The 25,245-nt window shown below is 41.1% G+C and overlaps 1 protein-coding gene across 3 annotated transcripts in view; it reads right to left on the bottom strand.

Annotated features, from left to right (window-relative positions):
• DEF6 (DEF6 guanine nucleotide exchange factor) overlaps positions 1–25,245 on the bottom strand; it is a 77,609-nt gene that overhangs the window by 36,271 nt on the left and 16,093 nt on the right. For 2 of the 3 annotated variants that reach the window (XM_070745333.1, XM_070745331.1), the window contains exons 2-3: positions 10,197–10,337; positions 5,648–5,833 (exon numbers count right to left, since the gene is read on the bottom strand). In XM_070745333.1, coding sequence (XP_070601434.1) covers positions 5,648–5,833; positions 10,197–10,337 — 327 coding nt within the window. The remainder of the gene's footprint in view (positions 1–5,647; positions 5,834–10,196; positions 10,338–25,245) is intronic. The other variant, XM_070745332.1, reaches the window with a different exon arrangement.

Below are 25,245 nucleotides of genomic sequence, written 5' to 3'. Positions count from 1 at the left end.
AGGAAAAATAAAAACTACAAGTAAAGATCAGGCAAACCCTGATCAAATAGTAACTAGTAAATAATAAGTCTAGATAAAAGAAGAACTAGGGGGAGGTGGAGGCACACATTTATTTATTTATTTATTTATTTATTTGTTTGCTTGTTTATTTATTTATTTATTCGTTCATTCATTCATTCATTCATTCATTTTCATGCCGCCCAACTCCCTAAGGACTCTAGGCAGCTCACAACAAAAATATAAACATTAATAATAGTACTAATATCTCTAAAAACAGTTTAAAAACAATTTGCAATACAACAATTCAACCCCTGCCCCAGGCCTGTCAGAAAAGCCAGGTCTTTACCGCCTTCCGGAAGGCCAATAGGATGGGGCTACTCCAGATTTCAGGAGGTAACTGGTTCCAGAGAGCCAAGGTGGCCACAGAGAAGGCCCTCCCCCACGGACCCTCCAGCTGACACTGTTTAGCTGATGGGACCCGGAGAAGACCAACTCTGTGGGCCCTTATCGGTCATTGGGAACTATGTGGTAGAAGGTGGTCTCGAAGATAGCCTGGCCCTAAGCCAGTGATGGCGAACCTATGACACGCGTGTCACCACTGACACGCCTAGCCATTTTCGGTGACACGCGGCCGCCGGAGAAACAGGGAGATTTAGGGAGTGCAATTGCAACCGCAATTATTATTATTTTTCCTCTCCCCTTAATTAAGAGGCCGGGCGATTTTCGCCCCGCCGATATTTGCGATGGCTGGGAGGGGCGAGAACACCGCCTCCCAGCTGATTGGCGTGGTCCCAAGCATCGAACTGTGGTTGGATCGCAGGGGCCGCTGGGAGCGAGGGGAGGGGTTGCAGGCCTCCTCCCTTCCCCCTGCCCAGGAAAGAGTTGTAAGAAAGAAAGTTGTAAGAAAGCGCGCTGCTTTCTCGGAAAGCCAGCTTTCCTGGCCAGCACAGGGCTTTCCCGCCGCTCCCTCCCTCCGAAAACACAACGGAGGTCCACAGCGAAGCCGAGTGGAGCAACGGGAGGCTCAGGCTGGTGGCGGTAGACCTCCGGGTTTTTTTCGGGGGGGGGGGGGCAGGAGGACCTTCCTGGCTTTCCGGGGCAGCTGGCTTGAGACTTGTGCCGGTCAGCAAAGCCAGCTGCACGCCGGAGATGTGGAGAGAAAGAAGGGAAAGAGAGGGAGGGAAAGAGGAGAGGACAGAAGGAGGGAGGGAAGGAAGGGAGAGAAAAGTGAATGAGAGGGAGAGAGAAAGGGAGGAAGAGAGGAAGGAAGGGAGACATGAATATAAAGAGGGAGAGAGAGGGAAATAGGGGAAGGAAGGAAAAGAGAAAAAAGTGGAAGGAAGAGAGAAGAAAGGAAGGGAGAGAGAGAGAAAGAGAGAGAGAAGATAGGAAGGAAGAGAGAGTGAGAGAGAGCAAGAAAGAAAGAGGGAAAGATTGAGAAAGGCAGCGTGTGTGTGTGTGCGCGTGTGTGCGTGCCGCTGATGGTCCGGGAGCTTAGCGTGTGCGTGGAGAGATGAAGAGAAAGAGGGAGAAACGCAGCGTGTGTGGGGTGTGTGCGCACGTGTGTGTGTGCTGCCAGCGTGTGCGTGGAGAGATGAAGGAAAAGAGGGAGAAACGCAGTGTGTGTGTGTGTGTGTGTGCCGCTGATGGTCCAGCAGCTGCAGCGTGTGGGGGGGGGGCGCCGATGCTAAGGCAGTCCGTCCGTGGTGGGGCTGCAGGGCAGGCACAGCAGCCCAGGGAGAAAGAGGGAATTGAGATAAAGAGAGAGGGAGAGATGAAGGGAAAGAGGGAGAAAAGCAGGGAGAGAAAGATAGAAAGGAAGAGGGAGGGAGGGAGAGATAGAAAGGAAAGAAGGAAGGAGGAAAGGGAGGGAGAGATAGAAAAAAGGAGGGAGGGAGGAAAGAACTAGGGTGAGGGGTAGTAGGATAGGGAGAGGGAAAAGGAAGGGCTTGGAGAAAGGCAGGGTGAGAGAAAGATAGAAAGGAAAGAGGGAGGGAGGAAAGAGGGAGGGAGACATAGAAAGGATAGAATTATAGATGCAAGAACTCGCTCATGTGTGATAGCGCACGCCCACACTTTATTTATTTATTTATTTATTTATTTATTTATTTATTTATACTTATATGCCGCCCAGTCCCAAAGGGACTGTCACTCAGACACTGTACTTTTCCGCCCACCCCGAAAAAAAATTAGAGGGAACACTGCCCTCGCCCCTCTGCTCCCTGCTCGCCTTCCAGAACGGTGTTACAGGAGACGGTGCTAAGGTAAACCCTTTCCGGGTTATTAATTTGTAATTTTAAAAAATCATGCCGGGCTCGCAAAAAAGAGAGTCTGAAAAAAAAAACCTGCGTGGACGTCGCACCATTTGCTTCCTCCTTTGGCGGCTCATAACTAGATTTTTACAACCCCCCACCCCCCTTGATAAGCTTTTTCTTGAATCTGAACAGTTTGGGGGTTCGCCAAAGAGAGAAAAGTGAACGAGAGGGAGAGAGAAAGGGAGGAAGAGAGAAAAGTGAACGAGAGGGAGAGAGAAAGGGAGGAAGAGAGGAAGGAAGGAAGAGATAAATATAAAGGGAGAGGGGGAGAAAGAGAGGGAGGGGAAGAGGGGAAGGAAGGAAAAGAGAGAGAGAAAGAGAAAAAAGTAGAAGGAAGAGAAAAAAAGGAAGGGAGAGAGAGAGAGAAAGAGAAAAAAGTGGAAGGAAGAGAGAAGGAAAGAAAGGAAGGGAGAGAGAGAGAAAGAGTGTGAGAGAGAAGATAGGAAGAGAGAGGGAGAGAAATGATAGAATAAAGGGGAGAAAAAAAAGAGAAATGAGAAAATGATTGAGGCAGAGAATGACAGGAAAGAGAGAGAAAGATAATTATGCATATTTGTTATTTAAACTATAAATATCACAAAATTATGTTTTTTTCTCAAGGTGACACACCACCCGAGTTATGCTCAGTTTTTTGGCGAATTTTGACACACCAAGCTCAAAAGGTTGCCCATCACTGCCCTAAGCCATGAAGGGCTTTAAATGATAGTAGTAGTATTCCAATATTTGAGGGCTGCCACAAAGAGGAAGGGATTAACTTATTTTCCAAAGCACCAGAGAGCAGGTTAAGAAACAAAGGATGGAAACTAATCAAGGAAAAAGAAACAACCTGGAATTAAGGAAAAACTTGTGGGCCCTGATACTGAATGTCTGGCTGCTTACTATTACAACAAGGAAGTTGTTATTTGTAGTCTCCCATCATACTTAAGTTTTCTCTGAGATGGCATTGTTTTGCAGCCATACTATGCTGATGCCATATTGCGGGAAGATTCAAATAACTTCTTCCCACGGAGAGCATTATCCTGGTGCATCTTTCAGTACTGCAGAACTAGATCCTCTATGCATGTCACAAGACTCAGCCCTCCTGCACAGGGGTATCAAACTCACAGCCCACAAACCGGATGCGTCACACATTAGTCATGCCCACCCCTGGCATGATATGTCACATGATGACAACATGACGCCCTAAGTTTGATACCCTTGATCTAGCACAACTTTGAAAACCTACTAGAACTCAGTCGAACCTAGAATGGGAAGGAAACAGCATTTATGTTCTTTGGGCTCAGAACTGCAACTTCAGCAAAAGTACTGTTTCAAGATGTTGACTTTCCTCTCCAAAACAAAATATTAACCGAAACTTGATTCCAAACAACTGTACTTTACCAAGATCTTTTTCTTTTTTTTTTACAATTTAAAGAAACAGGAAATACTTTGGTGGAAACAGGAAGCTTAGCTGCTGATTTCATATTCATGCAATGCTTTTTTTTCTGCTAAAGAACTGTGTGGCGGGGAGGGGGGGCAGGCAGTAGGATGAGGCAATCTATAAGAGAGCAAAGTGTGAAGGAAAATAAAATTGACTACATGATCCAACTGCAGATGTTAGATAACATGAGGGAAAGGACAAGAGCCAGGAAGATGATACATTTATTTCAGGCTAATCTACAGCTGGATTTCAGGCCAACAGAAGTGAAGTGTTATACATTAGATTTTTTTTTAATGTCCTCTTATCAGCAAGCACTGAGGAATGTAGAGTTTATACTATTATTAGTAGTTCTATTTCATTGGGCAGCATTTTTGACGACACTTAACCATTTTAGAGAGTTAATTATGGAGAGTCATTAACTGATTATAGAATCAAATTAACATGGTGGTTAAGAGATTGAACTGGAGCTGGGAAATCCCAAAGTCTGGCTGCTCTTTGGCCACAGAAGGCACTAGATGATTCTTTCTCTGAGACAAACCTATTTTACAAGGTAATTGAAGGTAATCTTTCCCCTTGTTCTCCACATATACTCTGCTTCAATCTCCAGAAAAAAGGGCAAACATGGATGCAATAATACTTTTTGGATAGACACATCAGTGAGCCTAGAATGGCCGCTGCAACCCACAGCAGCTATTCTATGCGTACAAGAAAAGAATCCAAAACACATCCCACATCCTGTCATTGTGCTTACTGGGGGATTTTCTATCTCTGACCTCAAATACACATACATGGTGTTGCAGACGACGTCTAGATGAATGACTAACCTTAATAGAAGCCTTAAACTACACATTTCCTGGCAATTGTTCTTTAATTTGAGTAGTTTGTTTGATAGCTTAGCGTATTATTTATTTATTTATTTATTCATTCATTCATTCACTCATTCATTCATTAATTTAACATGCCGCCCCACTCCGAAGACTCGGGGCGGCTAACAGCAATCATAAAACAGTGTACAATAATAATCCAATACTAAAAAATGAATTAAAAACCAAAAACCAAACTTACATACAAACATACCATGCATAAAATTGTAAAGGTCTAGGGGGAAAAGGAATCTTAATTCCCCCATGCCTGGCAGCAGAGGTGGGTTTTAAGTAGCTTACGAAAGGCAAAGAGGGTGGGGGCAATTCTAATCTCTGGGGGGAGTTGGTTCCAGAGGGCCGGGGCCACCACAGAGAAGGCTCTTCCCCTGGGTCCCGCCAAGCAGCATTGTTTAGTTGACGGGACCCGGGGAAGACCCACTCTGTGGGTCATGTATTCATGTTTTCTCTACTCATGCCCCCATTGATAAAGTGAATTTGAATATATATCTTTAAATAATTATTTCTATCAGGGTTTTCTTTCCCTTACAGTGTATAACTTATTCTTAAAATGCAATATAATAGACTTGCCAATAAAAATTAGTTATCGGAAATACACTCTCTTAGCCAAGAGAGTGTATTCTAAGCTGCTGTTTTTGATTTATAAAATAAATCAGCCACATCCAAATGTACAGTGACATCTTTGCAAAATTTATAAAACAAAAAGCTAAAAATATGGGCCTACGTGAGACAAGCGTGAAGGCAAACCCTTCAGAGGGAGACCTTATCAAAATTAAGATGATTGAAGTTATGGAGAGCTTTTTTGAAAGAATGATTATCCGGAAGCCCAAAATGCAAATTACAGTAATTTATCAGTTCATGAGATACTGCATATTGCAGATCTCCAAACCTATATATAAATATCTAGGTAAATTAGCTGCAGATACTTACCATGCCACAACACAACACTGAGTTTCAAATAATCACTATAATAATATAACTAAAGCAAGAACCAATTTTTATTAAAAAAAAAAAATTCAATGCAATCATACCTCATCTGGGACCATAACAAGAGGGTATTTGTCTTCAGAGAGAAAGTTAAAAAGGCACCATAGTTTGAAAGCATCTCCATGGGATACAACACTGTTCCCGTTCCTATCTGGATTATAATTCTTCTTTGCTGTCAATGTCCAACAAAGTTCATCAAAACTCTCCTTGACAAAAGCTCCTTCTGCTACCTGAAAAGGAAAGATTTTAATTTTTATTGAGACACAAATAATGGTCACTCATTTTCCCAAAATGGGTGAGAAAGCCACAGCTCACAAATAGTTCTAAACCCCTAATTGTTACCAAAATTTGGCAGCAAAATCAGCCACATCTGCTTGTTAAATGTGTGCCAATTCCTTAATATAACTTCCAAAGCCAGAAATAAACATCTCTTCCACTGCCTCTCCAAAGGGCATGAAGGCTGAGCTATGAATTATAAATATAGTAATATTTTATCTCTGACAGTGAGATGGGTAACCTAACCCTGGCAAATCTATATACAGTGGTACCTCTACTTACAAACTTAATTCATTCCGTGACCAGGTTCTTAAGTAGAAACGTTTGTAAGAAGAAGCAATTTTTCCCATAGGAATCAATGTAAAAGCAAATAATGTGTGCGATTGGGGAAACCACAGGAAGGGTGGAGGCCCTGTTTCCTCCCAGGAGATTCCTAGAGATGCCCCGCAGCCTTTTCCCACCTTTTCCGGTCTGCTTTGCTCCCAGGAGATTCCTAGAGAGGCCCCACGGAGGCTTCTCCCTGCCTTTTTCAGTTACAGTTTCAGAGGCTCGGGTTTGTAAATGGAAAATGGTTCTTGAGAAGAGGCAAAGCAATCTTGAACACCCGGTTCTTAGCTAGAAAAGTTCGTAAGTAGAGGCGTTCTTAGGTAGAGGTACCACTGTATATATAAGCCAAATACTAATGATGCATCATCATGAAATCTCCAGAACCGTAAAACCTGCAAACTTGAAACTTGGCACGTATGTTCCTCAGGCCTTCTAGGTGCTCGCTAAGAAAGGATTTTTCAAAATAACCATCATTTTATTTTATTTATTTTATTTATTCTGTTATCATTAGTTATCATTATTAGTTACATATCATTAGTTATTTCTTACATTATTATTAACACACTGATGATCAGGAGTTAGACTTTCTATCCTCCCTCCCCACCTGAAAAGAACTCTGTTCCAAATGCCAGTGGGCGTGGCCAGCGCATTATTCATCTGGCCTATGGGCTGGGATTTTAGACGTTCTACTCCATACTAAGGAGTTCATTTCATAGCAAAGTATGGGTATCCAGCTACTAGTAAGTAAATAAGTACATAAATTAATGCTGTGTTCTCTCTTTCTCTCTCTCTCTCTTTTTTGCTATCAGTATATATTATCTGTCATGCCATGGAAGTGGGGGAGGTGACTACACTACAGCTGATGGTTGCTTGCTACAGACAAGATGCAGACTTGAGCTTTCTTGATGCACAATTTAATCTCGTTACCACAATGCTATACCAGCTTTCTGGTTTGCCTGCTTTGTTCATTTCCTCTATGCAAAAAACCTTGCGTTCAAGTAAAGCACAGTATACAATCACTGATGGGCTCTTTCACTGAGGTTAGGATTTGTGTGCTTAATTTTTCTTTCTTTCTTGGGACAGCTACTATGTGTTTATGCTTTACGCCAGTTTTTTTTACCTACTTTTCATGATGAACTCAGGATTTCTAGGCCACACACATACAGATAGTCTTCGACTTACAACAGTTCATTTAGTGACTGTTTAAAGTTACAATGGCACAGAAAAAAGTGGCCTATGACCAGTGATGGGCTCCTAGGGGAACGGTCAGGAACGTAGTTCCGGTAGCAAAAGTTGGAGCTCCACCCCAGAGCACCCAATTTGCACTGAAATATGTTGAAACAAAATGCATAAGCCAGGCCCACAGTGTGTAGTAGTAAAAGTTTTGGTAGCCCATCACTGTCTATGACCATTTTTCACACTTATGACCATTGCAGCAGCTCCATGATCCCATAATCAAAACTCAGATGATTGACAACTGGCTCATATTTACGACAGTTGCAGTATGCCCTGAGTCCTTTCTATCAATGCAACAGCCCAGATCCCTCTTAGACCCATTGTAATCTTAATTCCAAGTTTCTTCTTGACACCTTTACCACAACTTAACCTCCCTTGCCCTTGTATTTCTTAGTTTCTTCTTAGAACTCAGAAGAAGTTCTAACTCTCAATGTTACTTTAAGGCTTGCTCCTCCTCCACTGATGGAACAAGCTACAGAATGGTAGCATGGGACCCACACAGGGGTGGGTTCTAACTTACCCACTGCCGATTCACTTCCTCCTGTGTTGTTGCATGTGTGCATACACAGTGCCAGAAATTCTCATTTTTTAAAAGAAAAATAAGGTGGCGGCGCATGTGCAGCGCCAGAAACTTGGCTTATGCATATGCGCATAAGGAAAAAAAATCAGGATTATTTTTTTTTAAAGGTGGCAGCATGCACAGACCGGCACCAACAGATCTGGCTCCATGACCTCACCAGTGGTTTGCTACTGGTTCTATGGTGGAATAGCAGCATGGGGGAGGTTTTTCTTCTACTTTTTAATTGCTCAGAAGCTAGACTGTATATGGGGAGATTGCATCCCTGGTGATGTTTCCCATCCCTTCTTCCCCTCATCTCCCATGGAGGTACTTCTGCAAAAGGCTTATCTTGCATTTATGAATCCAGTGTCCAAATGGCTACCTACTCCACCAGTTCAGATATTTGCACTCATTGCGCGGGTGATTGCCAGTGAACATACAGTCCATTAAATAGGTCTAGCTAATTCTCTGGATATATTCAGCTATTGATTGAAATGGGACATAAATGGCATCCCGCAGGGCATTCAACAAGTTTGTCCTTTATCAATGGCATGAAAGACTCTAAAGCTCTCTGAACATGGATAACAATGCTCACCCCTTCTCCTTCTCTTGGACTTCCAGTTGGCATAGAACCCAAACTCTGGGTTGGCACCAGTGGTGAAATCTTTCCCTACTGGCTCGGAAGTGTGCCCTTTTTCACCCGCGCTCCGCTCACGCACACGCCTTTTCACCCTCTGCGCATGAATGCTTTGCGCATGTACAGAAGGTTAAAAACAAGAAAATGGAAATGTCCAGGCAGGTGAACGGAGTCTCGCGCTGCCACTGCTAACCGGTTCTCTGAACTACCAGCTGCCGCTGCTGCTACCAATATACCCGGACCGGGCCAAACTGGTAGCATTTCAGTCCAGGTTGTCACAAGTCTGAGACTTTCTGGATCTTAGTAAAAGCATGTAAAGTTATACCCTCCTCCAAGATGAGGTCATGAATGGGGGCTTTGTTACACACCAACCTGCCATTCAAAAGTACAGCCAAAGTCCAGGATCACTGAGGGTCCATGTGCCAAGCAACAAGACAGACAGTGGGATTTCATTCAACCCAGTGTCCCTGAAGATAGCCCACTCTCAGATTCCTAACATATCTCCCTACTTGCCTATCTCTTCAACTTAGGAAGCTCAAACTGCCCAAGGAGCTGCTGATTCAATTCTACAGAGGAATTATTGAGTCTGACATCCGCACCTCTATAACTGTGTGGTTTGGTTCTGTGACCCAACAAGACCGACACAGACTTCAGAGGATGATTGGAACTGCAGAAAAAACAATTGCTGCCAACCTGCCTTCCATTGAAGACCTGTATACTGCACGAGTCAAAAAGAGGGCGGGGAAAATATTTACTGGCACCTCGCATCCTGGACATAAACTGTTTCAATCCTACCCTCGAAACGTCGCAACAGAGCACTGCACACCAAGACAACTAGACACAAGAACAGCCGTCACTCTGCTAAACAAACATTTCTTTCAACACTGTCAAACTACTTACTAAGTCTGCACTAGTATTCATCTTCTCATCATTCCAGTGCCCAACTCCTCCCACAAATGATTGTAGCACTGTAACTTTGTTGGTTGTAACCTTATGATTTAGATTGACTAGTTCCTAATATGATTTGATTGCTTATTTGTACCTGGACTATCATTAAACGTTGTACCTTAAGATTCTTCACAAATTTATCTTTTCTTTATGTACACTGAGAGCATATGCCCCAAGACAAATTCCTTGTGTGTCCAATCACTCTTGGCCAATAAAATTCTATTCTATTCTGTCCTTTCCACCCTCCTCCACTAAGTTTCCTTCCCAGGCCAGGTACACATATCCAATCTCCACACACAAACACATCACAAGACAATTCCCCCATATCCCACCCTGATGGAACATCAACAACAGAAACATAAACTATAGCAAGCCATATAAACATATAGCCATGCTACCCTTTGGGTGGAGAGATCTTGAAGGCTTCCTTTTTTAAGGAATAAAGATTCACATTCCATCTTGTATATGCAAAGTAATTGTACAAAAAACTAACTTGTTAAAAACTCTTCTCAAACACATACCAGCAAAAACTGGAACTATCATCTTATCCAAAAAATCAGAGAGGTTGAACTTCAGGCTATCAAAGTGAGTGAAAGAGGAAAAGGCTTACCTTGTCCAAGATGTACTTGTTGAGATATGGCATATATCCCTGACTTGATACTGGGCCATCATCATCATCTTTGAAATGCTCCTCCAAAGCTACAGGATCATGGGGAATACAAAGCACAGTGTAGAGGTTGTGAGAAAGCACCTGGGACAATAAAGGAACAACAAGCATTTCAGTAATGAATTAGAGACAATACAGGACACCATGCTTGTTTGCTTATACTTTACATTATTGCCTTATTCACATACTAAACAGGATGAACTTAGTGGCTGTCATTCTCACATAATTACTGAAACTATAATTGGCCCTATTCCTGAAGAGACATATGAACAACAGTGATGGCAAACCTATGGCATATCTGAGCCATATCGTGAGGCATTGCCCAATGTCAGCGCCAGCCCACGTGCCTGCACTAGCCAGCTGATTTTCAGCCTTGGGGAAGGCCGTTTTGTCCTCTGGAGGATTCAGGAAGTGCGAAAAATAGCACAATGGGCAAACCGGAAGTCCGTTTTTCTGAACTTCCGGTTTGGCTGTTTTTTTCACCATCCCAGGCTTCAGTGAGGTCTGTGTGCATTTGCAGGGACAGGGTGTGTGTGCACATGCATGGGGGTGTAGGAATGGGTGTGGGGCCATGCGCAAGTGCTAGCACACGCACACACACACACCTTTGGCACATGAATCGAAAAAGGTCCACCCTCACTGAACTAGCGTATCTGTAAATCTATCCATCCCTCAATATTATTGACTAGGGAAAGGCCAGATTAGATAACAAATTATTGCAGTCCCTTCTCCCTTAAAAATTATATTAATGATTTGTTTACTTCAAAATCTGAACAAAGATAAAAGTATTGAAGACTTTTAGAACCTCTCAGAACATTAACAAACATCTTACAACAACAGAATGCACAGCCTTGAATGTCAAATAATGTGTACAATGTACTTTAGCCACTTCCTTCTCTCAACTAAAATGGGTTTGTATCCTTACATACATAAGACATTCCTTAACATCTGTGTGAAGACACTCCTGTCTCTGCTCAGAAAAGGCAATGAACCACAAAGTAGCCTACCATCCTTTAGCCTAGTGTGGGGCTTCTTAACCAGGGCTTTGTGGAACCCTAGGATTCCATGAGAGATCGCTCAGGGGTCCCTGGAAAATCATGATTTTAAGAAAGCAGATACTGAACAGAAGCCCTCCAACTTCAACACTGGTTGACTACCAAGGTATATGGACCCTGGATGGGAGCAGGAATTGTGCAGGCAGATGCAAGTGGAGAGGTGACTAAAACACCAGCTGATGAGGGTGTGAGAGGAAGGAGGAAGAGAAGAGGGAAGAGCATCTTGGTTTTATCTATCTATCTATCTATCTATCTATCTATCTATCTATCTATCTATCATCGATCTATCTATGTATCTATGTATCTATGTATCTATGTATCTATGTATCTATCTATCTATCTATCTATCTATCTATCTATCTATCTATATCTCTCTCTCCCTACCTATCTATTTATCTACCTACCTACCTACCTATTTATCTATCTACCTACCTATCTATTTATCTACCTACCTACCTATCATCTATCTATCTACCTACCTACCTACCTTCCTACCTACCTATATTTATCTACCTACCTACCTACCTACCTACCTCCCTTCCTTCCTTCCTTCCTCCCTCCCTCCCTCCCTATCTATTTACCTATCTATCTATCTATCTATCTATCTATCTATCTATCTATCTACCTACCTACCTATCTATTTTGTCAAGCATGTATGAGAAAACATGTATTAGTATAAACATAACATATAAACATATAAGTATAAAGTATAAGCATAAGAAATGAGTAGCAACAAATGGGAATAATAGGACAGGGATGGTAGGCATGCTAGTGTGCTTATGCACACCCCCTTACAGGCCGCTTAGGAATGTTGTGAGGTCCATAGTAGACAGTTTAAGGTTAAAGTTATGGGGGTTTGAGGATGCAACAACTGAGTCAGGAAGTGTATTCCAGGCAGTGACCTCTCTGTTCCTGAAGTTGTATTTTCTACAATCGAGTTTGAAGCAGTTTACTATGAGTTTAAAACTATTGTTTGCTCTGTATTATTGCGTTTGGAGCTAAAGTAGTCATTGACAGGTAGGACATTGTAGCAGACAATTTTATGTACTAAGCTTAGGTCTAAGCTTAGGTCAGAATGTAGGCTGCATAGTTCTAGGTAGTCCAGGCCCAAAATTTCAAGCCTGGTGGCATAAGGCATTCTATTGTAAGAAGAAGAATGGAGTTCTGATAGCTTTCCATTTTATTTTTGCCAGAAGAAGGAATACGTCAAGGTTAAGCTTGACCAGGATTAATCAAATGGAACTTTCCTTCTGCAAAATTCTCTACTGATATGTACAAAGGAATAGTTCGCATTTACAATTCAAAATGCACAAGACTTTGTGCATTTTGAATTGTAAAGACTTGCTTGTTTGTACGGCTTGCTTACTTTAAGAATAGACTTACTATGCTTAAAGTAAGCAAGCAGTACTGTATGCTTACTCAATTGACTATTTTAGAGCACTGAGAAGTAAAAGGAACACTTTTACACACAAGTCCACATGACAATATAATCCGTGAATCCATTTAATAATTTAATATAAAGATACAATATAAACCAGGGATGAAATGCTCCTGGTTCACTCATGCCTATGAGTCGTTGGAGAGCCACTCGTGAAGAGAGTGCGAGGCTCCGCCCACCTATCCGGATGCCACCATTTGGGTTCTTTCCCCTCTGCGTATGGACAGAACGCTTTGTGCATGTGCAGAGAGTAAAAAAACCCCAAATGGTGGTGTCCGGGCAGATGGGCGGAGCATCGCACTCCCTTCACGACCGCCTCTCTGATGACCCACAGGCACAAAAGATCTGGGAGTATTTCACCCCGATATAAACTCTCCCAAAGTGGAGCACAACTTTTAAGATTTTGGATTGATTGATTGATTGATTGATTGATTGATTCATTCATTCATTCATTCATTCATTCATTCATTCATTCATTCATTCAAGTACGTATTGGTAGTATAAAAAGATATAACAACTTTTATATACATGATACTAGTCAGAGAGAAACATTAGGACAAGGGATGGAAGGCACGCTGGTAAATAAATACTACCATATATTGTTTTATCACTGCTGTGAGCCGCCCCGAGTCTGCGGAGAGGGGCGGCATACAAATCTAATAAATAAATAAATTAATAAATAAATTAATAAATAAATAAATAAATTTCATTAATATTTGATTTTGATTTTGATTTACTTTTTTATTTGCAACAGAACATACTCACAGTGAAATCCTCTATATACACACTCAGAAAGTAATAGAGTTCAGTTGGATTAATTCCCAGGGGAAGGACATGATTGCAATCTAACAGACTTAAAGATCTCTCAAGAATAAGTGTTGACATTAGGTATTCTCTGTGATGACAGGCCTACTCCAAATTCCAGCCACTCTGAATTTTTTTAATGGGGAGGGGGGGCAGGTGGTTTCTCAGCAACCAAACAATAGAATAATTCACATGGATGAACACATTTTACAAGAGGTTCAACTCATTGGAGAATTCAGTTGGGATTTGCAGGGCCTGTGTTTATGTTATCAAATAAAGTAAATTTCTGTTTTGCACAGAATGCATGTAAGGGGTTTCTTCATTAAAAAGGCTTGCCAAAATGGGCCCTGAAAACACTGATATACTCATTTTACCAGGAATTTTAAAAAAAATATGAAACAATTTTACAGAAATGGTAATAAAATTTAAAAAATTTAAAATCTCTGAAATAGCTAAATCTTGCACAAGACTGAAATTTTGTAAGGTATGAGGAAATCCTGTATGGCTTTGGTGTGCTTGTGAGAGACTGAATGCCAATTATGATCGTAAAAATCTCGCAAAACTGTAGCCATTAGATCCATTCACAGAATGCAGTTACATTTGATCCCTGAAATAGCTGGATTAAATTTTGGATTAAAGAAAACAATCTGCTCAGCTAAAAAAAAGATTTACATGGTAAGATTTTATTAGTTAAAATAAGGCAAAGATCAAACAAATATTTACATCTCAGAAACTACAATTTCAGGTATATTTTGCTGACACAATTTTCCTATCCTGAGTAAACATAGGTAGGATTGTGATGCAAGCATCTATCTTAATCTTTAGATAACAAGAGGTGAAAACAATCCAGGTAACTGGATTCAAATAAGGCCATGTGATTTTGTCACTTTTATACAGACTTTGACCTAGAGTGATCAGTCAAGCTACTTATATTGTTCTTGTCACAATTGTCAAAAATCTACCCCCAACTTTTCAAGCTTTCTTCACCTTGCCGATATACATTTTCATTGTTCTCCTTCAAGCTACTGGACACAGTAAACACTACAAAAACTCCCAAAGCACATAATTCTTTGGCTTTGGGAGAATTCATGGATATTATGGGAACTAGATTAAACTCAGAGAATGCATATAAAAAATGATCAGACTTAAGTCTGTCTCAGGTAAATCAACTTATTTTTTGGCCAGAAATACATTTAAATTATAAAACTTGTTCTGTGCGCTTTTCCAAAAAGGATGCCATTAAGGATATTATCTATTCACAAAAAGGTTATGATAGCAGATATAGCTACTTTCATATTCTCCCAAGTAGCAACCATTACCTGGATGATTGAGAATCTCCACAGACATTATTGGAATTGTGAGTCAGTTATACATTTAATGTGTGTTGACCAATTTTTAAATAAAGGCATAAGACCTAAAATATTTTTCTATCTTACTTCCATCTGACTTTATATTGGTAGTTTTTATTAATACAAACACTCAACAAACCTAATTTGCTCTAGATGTAAAGCAAGGAACAGTAATGTTCTTTTCAAAATATTGGCACTAGCTGATATTTTTTTTGCAATTTTTCTTTGTTTTACCAAACCAATTCCACTTTTATTGTAAATCTGTTTATGTTCTTATGGTTATAAACATACTTTATAAAGCTGATTTATTTTTATAGCTGTTGGATAAATATTTTCTTTATTATGAATTTATTTAACTAACTTTTAAGGCCTCTATTATAAAAGAATACTGCTGACAGATTCAATAAAGTATTTATTATAAAGTATAAAGTATTATAAAGTATTATAAAGTATACATTAACATAAGGGAGTCTTGGCACATTGAAGAATAATAAGCTTTTGTGAGCAAGGCTTATTTAATAACACATATTAGATCAAATATTTTATATCCTGGAAATGCCAGTGTTGTCAAAACGGGTTAAGAAAGATGCCAAAAAATTCTTATTTTTGCCATAGCAGCCTGAAAGGAGTCAAAAATCTAGTTTCCTTAAAATTTAAAAGGTAAAGTGCAATCAAAAATATGGACAATAAATATTAACATCAATAATGGTTTATTGTATTTATTTTTATAATGTACATAGGTGCATATCTCACTCAAAGGATTTGGGTGGCTTATAAGGATTATAAAACATATAATCCTTAACATTCAAAAATAAGCAATAACTCCATCACAATGGAAAACAAGCTGATCAACAGCAGGCTTCTACTCTTCTACTCACAAGACCCAAACGCCTGGGGAAACTTTGCAAAAAAACTAACAAGGATGGGACCATACAAATGGATGCTGTTCCAGAAGACTGCTACTGTCATGACAAGACTCCAATAATATGGCACTGTTTGATAGAAGGTACTTGGAGCAGGGCCTCGCTACTAGATTTAGTGGCGTGAGCAGAACAATGGGAGAAAGGTATCATGTAATTAGCCTTGATTCGATGCCACCTAGGGCTTTATAGATGACACAGTTTGGACTGTATCCAAAAGCCTACTGAGAACCAATCTAATTCATGAAGCCAATATAGTAGATGGGCATTATGAGAAATGCCAAAAACTGCCTATGTCACTGCATTCTGGACCAGCTGCAGCTCCCAAATACTCTTTCAGGGGAAGCCCCATGTAGAGCAACGTGCAGTACAGTGATCCCTCAATTTTCGCGGGGGTTGCGTTCCCAGACTGCCCGCGAAAGTCGAATTTCCGCGAAGTAGAGATGCGGAAGTAAAAACACCATTTTTGGCTATGGACAGCCAAAAACTATCCCCGCGCACCCTTTTCCAAGGCCGCGCAAGGAACCAGGCTTGAAGTTGGGGGCAGGGAGTGACAAAAGTGTGGAGGCCGGCAAAGATTGTTTTGAATGTCGGCTGCCCCCGCCCCCCCCAGCGCCTCCAGCCCCTCGCTGCTACCCCCCACCCGCCCGATCCGCCTGTCTCACCGGCTTTCTTGGGGCACGGGTCCTCCTGCAGCAGCGCTGGCGGCTACGGCTTCTCGTCCTCCTCATTCGGCCACTAGCCGCTCTGAGTGCTTTGAGAATGCCCGCCCCGCCCCTCTCGCAGTCCCTTAGCTGAGAGCGCTTTCGTTCCAGCTGTCAGCGATAGGGCTGCAGGAGAGGTGGGGGAGGCATTCTCACAGAGAGAGAGCAACAGACAGAGCGAGATAGAAAGGAGAGAGGGAGAGAGAGAGGGAGAAAGAGAGAGAGAGAGAGAGCGCAAGAGGGGGGAGAGTGGAAGGTAGAGAGAGAGAGAAATGATAGAAAAAAGGGGAGAAAAAGAGAAATGAGAAAATGATTGAAGCAGAGAATGACAGGAAAGAGATAGAAAGAGAGAGGGAAGTGACTCTTGGTGATGACGTATGATGTCATCAGGTGGGGAAAACCGTGGTATAGAAAAAAACCCGCGGAGTATTTTTTAATTAATATTTTTTGAAAAACCATGGTATAGCCGTTTCGCAAAGTTTGAACCCGTGAAAATCGAGGGATCACTTTAATTCAAGCAGTAAGTTACTAAGGCAGAAATTATCATAGGCAGGACATATCAGTCTAGGAATAGTGCAGAAGATGAATCCATGCAAAACACAAACACATCAGCTACAACTCCTACCTGCTCTTAACAAGAGCCAAGAGTCAAAAGAACCCCAAAATGATGTACCAATTGATTGGGGAAGTGTACCCCCTACGGAATTAAAAATGGAAAGTCCCCAGTGTCAGGAAGCCTTTACATTCACAATCAGTCTTGCCAGGATTTGATGACTCAGCTATTTGCTGCTAGAAGTATTTATACGCACTTACATTATGTGCTATGTAAGACAGCAGCCAAGTGAGAGAAGTGCAAAGTTGTTTTTTTTCTTGGAGATGAAAGAAACATCGAGGGAACATGTGAAGGAGGTGCAAAACAATTGCAACTGTGAGCCTCATCCGCAAAGGATCAAGTAAATTATTTAATAGTCAGAGCAACCCACCACACTTTGCTGCATATGCAATCCATTTAGATATACAGTGATACCTTGTCTTACAAACTTAATTGGTTCTGGGACGAGGTTCTTAAGGTGAAAAGTTTGTAAGACAAAACAATGTTTTCCATAGGAATCAATGGAAAAGCAATTAATGCGTGCAAGCCCAAAATTCACCCCTTTTGCCAGCCGAAGCACCCGTTTTTACACTGCTGGGATTCCCCTGAGGCTCCCCTCCATGGGAAACCCCACCTCTGGAAATCTGTGTTTTCTGCGATGCTGCAATTTCACTGAGGCTCCCCTCGCTGGGAAACCCCACCTCCGGACTTCCGTTTCCAGCGAAGCGCCTGTTTTTGCGCTGCTGGTATTCCCCTGCTGGTATTCCCCTGCAACATCGCAAAAAAACAGAAGTCTGGAGGTGGTGTTTCCCATGGAGGGGAGCTCAGGGGAATCCCAGTAGCGCAAAAATGGGTGCTTTGCTGGCAATGGAAGTCCGGAGGCGGTGCATCACAGTGGTGGCGGTGGGTTTGTAAGGTGAAAATAGTTTGTAAGAAGAAGCAAAAAAATCTTAAACCCCGGATTTGTATCTCGAAAAGTTTGTATGATGAGGTGTTTGTAAGACGAGGTATCACTGTATTTAGTTGTGTTCAAAGAATTATCCAAAGCAGCAAAGCCCTCTTCCAAAGTTGATCTGAAGAGGCGAAGACTTGAAAATGGGTACAACATGAAGTTACATACACAGCGCCAACTTCCCATCTGTCTCACTGGTCTATGCCTTGTACAGGAGCAGGTTAGGGCTTCTAAATTCATGTTTGTATTTGTTGTTTCTAAATTTTTCTGTATTGGGGGCTTTCTATGGTATTTTTTCAGCTAGAGCTGTGATGGCGAACCTATGGCATGCATGTCACAAATTAAATTTATAAAATAAATTAAATAAATAAATAAATAAGTGGCATAGGAGGCCAAATCGGTGGGCCTGTGCACTCAGATTGCGCTGACCAGCTGTTTTTCAGGCCTTCTGGGCCCACTGGGAGTCAGGACACCACCTCTTTTATGGACTTTTTAAATTAGGTTTTTATAATTTTTTAATTTTAAATTTGACTTCTTTATCGTTTTGTATTTATATTGTTGTTGTAAGCCGCCCTGAGTCCTTCGGGACTGGATGGCATAGAAGAAAGAAAGAAAGAAAGAAAGGGAAAGGAAGGAAGGAAGGAGGAAGAGAGAGAAAGAGAAAGAAAGAAAGAAAGAAAGAAAGAAAGAAAGAAAGAAAGAAAGAAAGAAAGAAGTCTGTTCAGTTTCCCAATTTCCAAATGTGCCATTTCTGGCCTGCAGAGGGTCTCCAGAGGGGAGAAGGCCATTTTCACCCTTCCCAGGCTCCTAGTAAGCCTCTGAAGCCTGGAGAGAGTGAAAAATGGTTGTGCCATTGCATGCTGGGGGGGAGGGGGCACACATGCATGCATGGAGGGGGGCACATGGAATTATGGGTGAGGGCACGCACATGCGCAACCCGCCCCCTTTTGGTTCGCCATCACTGACCTAGAGCTTCTGAGAATGGGCAGCATTCAAGCAAAAGCCAAATACTATACATCAAGTAGGAAGTAGGGGCTGCCCAGTGTTCCACTAGGACAGTTTCAACAATTTTCAGGCAAATTCTTGAAGTGATTGCTCCACAAAGTTGGTCCTTCTCTTCACGTGCCTTTCCTATTCAAGAAGGTAGGAAATTTCTCTAAGCCGTAAAACAATGAGGAAAGATAAGACTTAAAAGGAGGAGTTCTTGAGGCCTTTACACACTAGATGGAGAGACCTAGCATCTGGCAAGAATGTGCAAAGGACTTATCTTTCATGCAGTGTGTCATGACCCCACCAACCTTGAGTAGCAACAAAGAGAGAGAAAAAGGCTGCTAAAGAGTTATTGCAGGATATTTTTCCAGTCAATACTGCCCCACTGGCATAACAACAGAGGAGGCAGATGATGCTTCAAGACATTATAAATCTTTAGTGACCAAATAGCTACAGAGATGTTACATCCAGATGAAGAATCTTTCAACAATTTTGAGCTTAGGTCTATTGGTCAGGAGGGCTCTCCATCCAGAAATCCCTAATATAGAATCCCATGAGTCAGATTATCTAAAAAAAATCACAGGGAAGGTCAAGTTGGGAATTAACTGAAAAGCAGTGACAGGGTAGGTTCTGGGCCAGGAAGCTGTCTCATTAAAAGCTCTCCATTTTTCACGAAGGCAGCAACAGCCTGTGTAATCAAGATGGATAAAAGGCCAAACTGCATTCCAATTTTTATTGAACAATTTGTATGCATGGAGCTATCCAAAGTCCTGAAAACTTACAATGACCCTACATTCTACTTTCATGGTCAAACTGCCCTTGAGTGATGATAGCATCCTGAAGGCAGCTGAAACATCCAAACTGTTTTAAAATGGGTACAACCTTGCAATTTTCCTATCCTATTTTGTGCTAATGGGCATAGCTGGGATGTTGAAACAACTGTGCTTTTGCGAAATGGATTACAGGGGGAAATGACTGCCAGAGGAGAAAACAATCAGTTATAAACCATTGGTCAAAATATTACATATCATCCTGTCTATCATCACCCCATTTCATGGGATGCACCATACTATCTTGTTTGATTTATTTTGTTTTATTTTCTGAATTAGTGAGCATACTTCCAAATAAAGCACTGAGTTGGTTTTATTTTCTGAGTAAACTTAGGGGACACTTTGTGACCAAAAGGAATTCTTGGGGAAAAGGTGATGTTGGATGGTGGCACTATGCTATGCCACATAGCAGCTTTGTGTGTGTGTGAGAGAGAGAGAGAGAGAAAGAGAGAGAGAGAGACAGACAGACAGACAGACAGACAGACAAAGACAGAGAGCACAGAGAGAAAAAGAGAGAGAGAGAGATAGAGAGGCAGAGAAGAAACACACAGAAAGAAATCAGGCTGGGCCAAAGATAAGATCAATGGAAGAGTTTATGATCATATTGGGGGCCCAGATACTATATTTGAACTTTCTGTGGAATCAATTCCTCTGTGCATTCATTCTCTTTTACTCACTGAGATTCTTGATTAAACTGAGGAGCTTTTTCTAAGTAATTAAGTCAAGAGGACCAGAACAGCATGCATTTCTTGCTAAAATTCATCCATCCATCCATCCATCCATCCATCCATTCATTTCCAGCAGGACCTATATTGAGACCATATTGAATGAAATATTCAATGTAGTAACTAAAATAACAAGTAATAATTACAAGTCAGATTGTATCCATGCACATTTTTTACTCTGTTTAATTTTAACAAGCAAACTAGGGATTGATTTTCTTAAAAGTTAAGAATTTAGAGCAGAAATTTCGAATAACTTGAGAATGTTCCATAAAGATCAGCATCGATGTATATTTATCAAAATGCCTTTAGCAACGTTGCCTTTGCATTGTGCTTTTGAATAATATCAGTTGTTTTCGTTTATTTTGTTGAGATTTTTTACAATATGAGCAAGGAGACTCAGAAATATTAGAGGTATTTTATTTATTGTTTATTTACTTATCTGCTGTACTTAGCCCGACAAATTTCTTGTAAAATAAAAGCTCAACAATAAAGAAACTGTTTGCCTATTCATGGAATTGTTCTGGTTCCTTGTGCCTGACCCTGGGATTAGTCATTAATATATGACATTTGTATGAGAGGTTCTGCCCTGGTTGCTATTAGGTTTCCAGGTACCAATTCAAATTGCAGGTTTGGCATGACTGCCTTCTTCAGCAGAAGTCAACAAATCCAATAAGTTCATTTTCAGAAAATCTCTGGGTGATTCCCCACTTTTGTGAGATAAGGGTGGAAAACAATGTCAGGAATGATATTTTTCATTTATAGCTCTGTACTGCGGAACAGCTTCTTCTTAGCATTTAATTGGCACATTATATTCCTATATTGCATTTTAATGTGAGGTTATCCAAGGTTATGCTTCAACCCCCTGATAAAGAGATAGAATAGTTGGCAAATTTTATGGTCAAGTTCAATTGATAAAAATGTGCAGGCATGATTTTTCCCTGACTTTTAAACATTTTAATAGAGTTTGTTTTCCCCCCCTGATTTATTCTGTTTTTTTCACGAATTCCCTGATAATTCCCTGATATTTCCCGAACCGCCGATTTCCCTGATAATTCCGTTTTCCAGGTTTGCTGGACACCCTGAATACACAACATACTACTGGCCAGAGTAGAGTGTTAACAACGGCCCCAGGTCTGCCAGCAAAGGTGTGTTTTTAAAGCCTTTCAAAAGCCAGGAGGGTGGGGACAGTGCAAATCTCTGGGGGGAGTTGATTCCAGAGGACCGGAGCCACCACAGAGAAGGCCCTTCCCCTCGGCCCCACCAGTCAGCATTGCTATTACTATTAGTCTTCCCATTGTTAGAAACATAGAAACATAGAAGACTGACGGCAGAAAAAGACCTCATGGTCCATCTAGTCTGCCCTTATACTATTTCCTGTATTTTATCTTACAATGGATATATGTTTATCCCAGGCATGTTTAAATTCAGTTACTGTGGATTTACCAACCGCGTCTGCTGGAAGTTTGTTCCATGGATCTACTACTCTTTCATTAAAATAATATTTTCTCATGTTGCCTTTGATCTTTCCCCCAACTAACTTCAGATTGTGTCCCCTTGTTCTTGTGTTCACTTTCCTATTAAAAACACTTCCCTCCTGAACCTTATTTAACCCTTTAACATATTTAAATGTTTCGATCATGTCCCCCCTTTTCCTTCTGTCCTCCAGACTATACAGATTGAGTTCATTAAGTCTTTTCTGATACGTTTTATACTTAAGACCTTCCACCATTCTTGTAACCCGTCTTTGGACCCATTCAATTTTGTCAATATCTTTTTGTAGATGAGGTCTCCAGAACTGAACACAGTATTCCAAATGTGGTCTCACCAGCGCTCTATATAAGGGGATCACAATCTCCCTCTTCCTGCTTGTTATACCTCTAGCTATTCCTATCAACCATCTCCTCCCACTTATGACCGCATGACTGTAGTTTGTTGCTTGTATCCTTATGATCTATATTAATATTGATTGTTTCCTGATTGCTTATTTGTACTTTATGACCATCATTATGTGTTGTACCTCATGATTCTTGACAGATGTATCTTTTATTTTATGTACACTGAGAGTATATGCACCAAAGACAAATTCCTTGTGTGTTCAATCACATTCTATTCTATTCCATTCTACAGACTAGCACTTGGCAGAGCAAGTCATGAAGGTCTTGGAAAATGTGTTTATATGCCATGATGTGCCCTGAAAGCTATAACTCTGCAGGCAATGGTTTTTCCTATGAAAGCAAAAGTTGGATACTGAAGAAGTGCGCTGGGAAGACTACTGATGCTTTTAATTTTGTTGCTGAAAACTCCTTGGAACATCATAGACACCTAGGAAAGCAAAATGGATGACTGAAGAAATTAATCAAATTTTCATGTAGGACATGTGTCCCCCCCAAAAACCCATGGTACTTGTACCAGTACCTCCATTGCGTTCCTCGGCATTGTGTCCAGGGCAGCCTATTCTAAATGAAAATGTCTTGCGAGTTCAATCAAACTTCTCAAACTTGAGAGCTGTTTTCTTTTAGAATGGCCTGCCCTAGACACAACGCCAAGGAATGCAATGGTGGTAGTACAAGTGTCAGGTAGAATACACATCTCGTGGTGGGGTGCAATTTGGGTGTGGCAGATCAGGTGGGGTGGGCCGCGAGATGCACGTCGGTGGAGAGTTGGGGGGGGGGCAAAAAATATCTGCTTCTCCTGGGGGTGGGGTAACAGAAAACAATTGAGAAGCAATGGTTTACAGTAAGGATCTACTCACCCACACTTAAAAAAAATTCCAAGCAACCACAAATTCTATTTTTTTCAAATTCCCAAATCAGACAAACCCATTTTAAACAAATATCGATCAGAACTTTTACAGTCTTCCTTTAGTATTGTGTGAATCTTTGAAATACAGGTTGTGGCATTAGTCTATAGGCATCTGGGGTAGAGCTAGTGTGTAGCTTCTCACCCAACTTCCTTTATGCTGTTTTTCCACCACTTTATTAGAGACAAATTAAGACCATAGCATCAACTTTGCATCAGTGACAAACTGCATTAATCGATAGATTTGCCTTTCACTGCACAAGTTCTTTTTCTCAAATCAATGGCAAGAGAAGAGGTGAAGGGATAATCCAGATTTGGACATAGGTGAAAGGTGAAAGGGAAGTCACAGGTGAAAGGATTACCTATTCCAGAATGAATTTAAAACCAGACCTATTACTGGAAGGCAAAAAATCACAACATTCCCCTTTACTTACATGTTATAAAATCACTAGAAAGGCAATTTATGTTTGGAATGATCAGTGGTAAAAGGAAACAAGACCACCAACACCCACACACCCAAAAAAAACCATGGTGGCTGGATACAAGCCAGAGCATAATTGAAAAAAACCATACAAAATTGGAAAATGTAGGGAGAGATGATTCATAGAATCACTGAGAATTGGACATGATTAAATAGACAGGATCATCATTAACCCTGATTTGTACCCAATGTCTATTGTGAATAAGGAGTGTTAAAAAGTGCTAATTCTGAATCTCAGAGAAAATCCCTCCACATATATGATTGTGCTAAGGGCAGGGCAGAAGAATCTAATGCTATTGCTTCAGGCCGGTGGTAGATAAACATTCTGGTTACTTTCCTGATCTTACTGGATACTGGACTTGTTCTCTAGGCCAGTGTTTCCCAACCTTGGCAACTTGAAGATATCTGGACTTCAACTCCCAGAATTCCCCAGCCAGCATTTGCTGGCTGGGGAATTCTGGGAGTTGAAGTCCAAATATCTTCAAGTTGCCAAGGTTGGGAAACACTGCTCTAGGCTGAATGAAGAATTATATTTGGCTTTTGTGTGGCAAAGAACCAGGCTCTGAAACTGGCGCCAGCATGAATCGAGGCGGAATATTTAACGCAAGAGGAGAATGCCAACAACTTTTCCTCCCAATGACCGGGGTGCTTTGAGACACTGCTAAATCCAGAACAATCCTCTGGCTTCAACCCAGAAGTTTGCCTCAAATGCTAAAATATGACAAGTTGCTGGGTTTGGGTTTTTTTTCTTTTCTTTGTTTTGAAGAACAGGTGGTAGGATTCCAAAGTTGTATAAGTCGAAGGGAAGAAGTACCACTTTATAGTCAGGATAAAAGACACTCTTCAGAAATCATCAATAGATTTAGCCCATATAAACTGTTTTTACTGTCACTTCACAAACTTTGATAAGGATTTTAAAGCGCTGAATTTAACAACAATGACAACAACAACAGAGTTGGAAGGGACCTTGGAGGTCTTCTAGTCCAACCTCCTGCTTAGGCAGGAAAAGCTACACTACTTCAGACAAATCTTAAAAACTTTCAGTGTTAGAGCATTCACAACTTCTGGAGGCAGGCTGTTCCACTGATTAATTGTTCTAAATGTCAGGAAATTTCTCCTTAGTTCTAAGCTGCTTCTCTCCTTGTTTAGTTTCCACTCCTTGCTTCTTGTTCTACCCTCAGGTGCTTTGGAGAATAGGTTGACTTCCTCTTCTTTGTGGCAATCCCTGAGATATTGGAACACTGCAATAATGGTCTTTCTTTTCATTAAACTTGACATACCCAGTTCCTGCAACCGTTCTTTATATGTTTTAGCCTTCTCCATTTAGAAATATCCACAGGAATAAAAACAGTC

The sequence above is a fragment of the Erythrolamprus reginae genome, chromosome 3 (genome assembly GCF_031021105.1).
Source record: "Erythrolamprus reginae isolate rEryReg1 chromosome 3, rEryReg1.hap1, whole genome shotgun sequence".
Lineage (NCBI taxonomy): Eukaryota > Metazoa > Chordata > Lepidosauria > Squamata > Dipsadidae > Erythrolamprus > Erythrolamprus reginae.
Note: the sequence above shows the minus strand (reverse complement) of the source record. Positions and strands in the feature narration are given on the sequence as shown.